Raw genomic sequence first — 3,021 nt, forward strand, 5'->3', positions numbered from 1 at the left:
AAAAAACAAAATCTATCAAAACAGTACACTGATTGTATTTTTATTTTTTTCTAACTTAATAGGCAATGAAATATCTTTTAATGAATTTGTAAAAATATTTTAAAAAAATAAAAAAATTTACGCATTCTATTATTCTCTGAGTTTGTCCGTGAATGTAGATTGTCCTAATAAAAAAAGCCAAGACCCAGTACCAGGGACAGAGTTCCACACGATCACGGCCTGGCTCGTAATTAAAACACTTCCGTATGAATATTTAAAGCTCTGTTTTGAAAAGAGTAATAATATATTCAGTTTTATGAAATATATAGTATAATTATTTAAAAAAAAAGTAAGATAAATTATTAAAAAATTAATTTTTTAATTAAATCTTATATTTTTTTATATTTTTCAAAATAATTATGAAATACTTAATTACATAATCACGATTATAATTATCATTTATTTAAAAAAAATTAATCATACCTTCTAAGCAAATCTATGTTTTGCATTCCTTTGCAATGGATTCAATAGTAAATGACATAATAATGACCGTCGCATTAGTTAATTGCAAATGGATTCAATAAATTGCATACCTATTGACATAAATTAGACTGTCGCATTTAAAAAAAAAAAAAAAAAGAGTTTTTAAGCTTTTAAGCTGTTCAAGTAATTACATAAATGTAACAGAAATGATTGATTTATAAATAAATTTTATAAAAATAAATTTACAAATATATATGAACTTGACGCATTACGATATGTACATTCAATGGCAAGACTTTATTTTTAAGTAGATATCCAATCAGCTTATCAAATCAATTATATTATTTTGTAGATTTATTAGAAGTTGCGCAAATCTAGCAACTTTAAATGCCCAACAGAATTATTTAGGGCCCGTCCGCTATTACTTAGGCAGATGGGATAAATCTTAGACATGGACTGGTACAAAGGTTGAATTTAGAATGCAAAAACTCAACATTTAGGTCTAACCAACTTTAGCTAGCTAGTTGGAGAACAAAATGTCAATATCATCTCCAACCTGCCAACCATCATTTGAATCAAGAAACAATGGCTGGAATAAATCTGCAGCAGAAACCATATTATAATTATAATAATTATTATTATTATTAGGTTGGTCACCTTCAGCAGCACTGCTACTACTACCCAAGTCGCCATTTTTTTCCGTAATTTCCTGCGATAAAGGAGGATTAAGAAGAGTGCCGCTGCTGTCGCCTTCGATCGCGTTTTTCAACTCGTTTATATTACCGTCATTGAGCTTCGCGAAATCGTAATCAAGCATGTTGGAAAAATCCTCCGAACTAAAGCCCAGAATGAAGTTCGTCGGCGTGTTTTCTAGTTCTAGCTTGGGTTTGGTTAAGCCGTTGCCAGAGAAAGGTCCTGTTAATGCCGCGTTCTTCGTGTCTGGATTTAATTGAATGGCGTCTTCCTTCCCTTGCTGCTGCGGACAGACACCACAGGACAGCGCCACCCCACCTTGAAGATCAACTCTAATGTCTTCCTTTTTGTCAATAATCTCAACAGACCTTGTTGATGGGAACTGATCTTTAGCCTTCTTTGCTATATAGGAGTTCCAGTAATTCTTGATTTCATTGTCCGTTCTTCCTGGCAGCCTTCCTGCAATCAGAGCCCATCTGCAAATAGGATAACGATACACACCAACTCATTTATAACTTATAAATAATTTTAAATATAATAATATTTTTTTATAATATTTAAAAATATCAAATCATTAATAAATAAAATAAAATTTAAAATAATATTATTCTTTTATATACAAGTTATTAATAAAAAAAAGTAAGTTTATCATTTTTTCTGTAAATATTGCGTAATAATGTGTGTCAGTAGTACTGTTGGGTTGATATAAATATGGGAAATGATACTCTACAGAGGAAATATCACCGACAAAATATATAGATTGTTAGGTGCCGTCCAGGCACCAAAAAAAAAAAAAAATCTAATTTCTTTTCACCTTTTTTTAATATATTTAAATATTTTTTAAAAATAAAAAAATATATCAATACACATAAATCACTTTCTTAATTACTAAATAAAAAAAAAAAAAGATTTGACCAACAGCCAAGTTGAGCGGTATAAAGCGGGAGGCATACTAATGTTTCTCTTTTAAAATTTATAGATAAAATATAATATATTTAGATAGAAAAAATTATAGTATTGATAAGATGAATTTATAATTTTTTAAAAAATATTTAAGAAAGGAACTATCGGTCTTTTCTCAAGACACACTTTCAATGAGTGAAGCAGTGCCCTATAAAGATTTATTAGAAATAGATTTCTGATTATAATTAGGAAGTATAATCTATTAATTACAAAAGTAGTAGTACCTGTTGCCTAACAGCTTGTGCATCCTCATGATTAGTTCTTCTTCATCTCCTGAAATGTTCCCTCTCTTTATGTCTGGTCTAAGGTAATTCATCCAACGAAGTCTGCAACTCTTTCCACATCTCTTGAGCCCTGAACCAGACATCCATACATCAAAAGTAAACATATATATATATATATATATATATATATATAATGTCGTGGGTGAATTCTTGGAACTTGAAAGAATTCATGCATGGAATTTTAGGATCGATCTTCTCAAGTACCTGTATGTTTGGCAAGGTTACTCCATTTTCCTTCTCCATGGGTTTTGACATAATCTACGAGGATTTCGTCTTCAAGAGCAGACCATGCTCCTTTGGCGAGTCCGTCCTTCGAACTGATTCGAGAACTTCTGCCCATCTCAAGATCAGTGTGTTTTTTTTCCTTGTACGCGGTGGTGTTTCTTGTTACGGCACAAGACGATCCATATGTTTGGGAAGGTATCTGGTCTTTATAGAAGTGCGTGTCCTTTTTCTTTTCTGTTTGAGCTTTACTGCTTGTTACTTCCCACTTGCATTTACTTTTATTTATTTTGATATTTTTTAAATTAATTAAATTCTTCTATTTATTATTAACACACTATATATTTAATAAAAAATAATTAAAAATTAAAAAATCATATATATAAAAATAATAAAT

The 3,021-nt window shown here is 30.1% G+C and overlaps 1 protein-coding gene across 1 annotated transcript; it reads right to left on the minus strand.

Annotated features, from left to right (window-relative positions):
- Positions 1-783: 783 nt before the first annotated feature.
- LOC122318228 (transcription factor MYB8-like) lies at positions 784-2,815 on the minus strand. Its single transcript, XM_043135431.1, has 3 exons — positions 2,607-2,815; positions 2,343-2,472; positions 784-1,631 (listed from the first exon to the last, which is right to left on the minus strand). The coding sequence occupies exons 1-3, from the start codon at positions 2,740-2,742 to the stop codon at positions 983-985; spliced, it is 915 nt and encodes a 304-aa protein (XP_042991365.1). The 5' UTR covers positions 2,743-2,815; the 3' UTR covers positions 784-982.
- Positions 2,816-3,021: the final 206 nt, after the last annotated feature.

The sequence above is a fragment of the Carya illinoinensis genome, chromosome 8 (assembly GCF_018687715.1).
Source record: "Carya illinoinensis cultivar Pawnee chromosome 8, C.illinoinensisPawnee_v1, whole genome shotgun sequence".
NCBI classification, from domain to species: Eukaryota; Viridiplantae; Streptophyta; class Magnoliopsida; order Fagales; family Juglandaceae; genus Carya; species Carya illinoinensis.

Bases quoted from the DNA above. Each gene is read 5' to 3' on its own strand.
- LOC122318228 (XM_043135431.1), bottom strand. From the start codon at position 2,742: ATGGGCAGAAGTTCTCGAATCAGTTCGAAGGACGGACTCGCCAAAGGA. The intron at 2,473-2,606 runs GTACTTGAGAAG...TGTCTGGTTCAG, and splicing joins TAACCTTGCCAAACATACAG to GGCTCAAGAGATGTGGAAAG. The intron at 1,632-2,342 runs GTACTACTACTT...TCCTATTTGCAG, and splicing joins CACAAGCTGTTAGGCAACAG to ATGGGCTCTGATTGCAGGAA.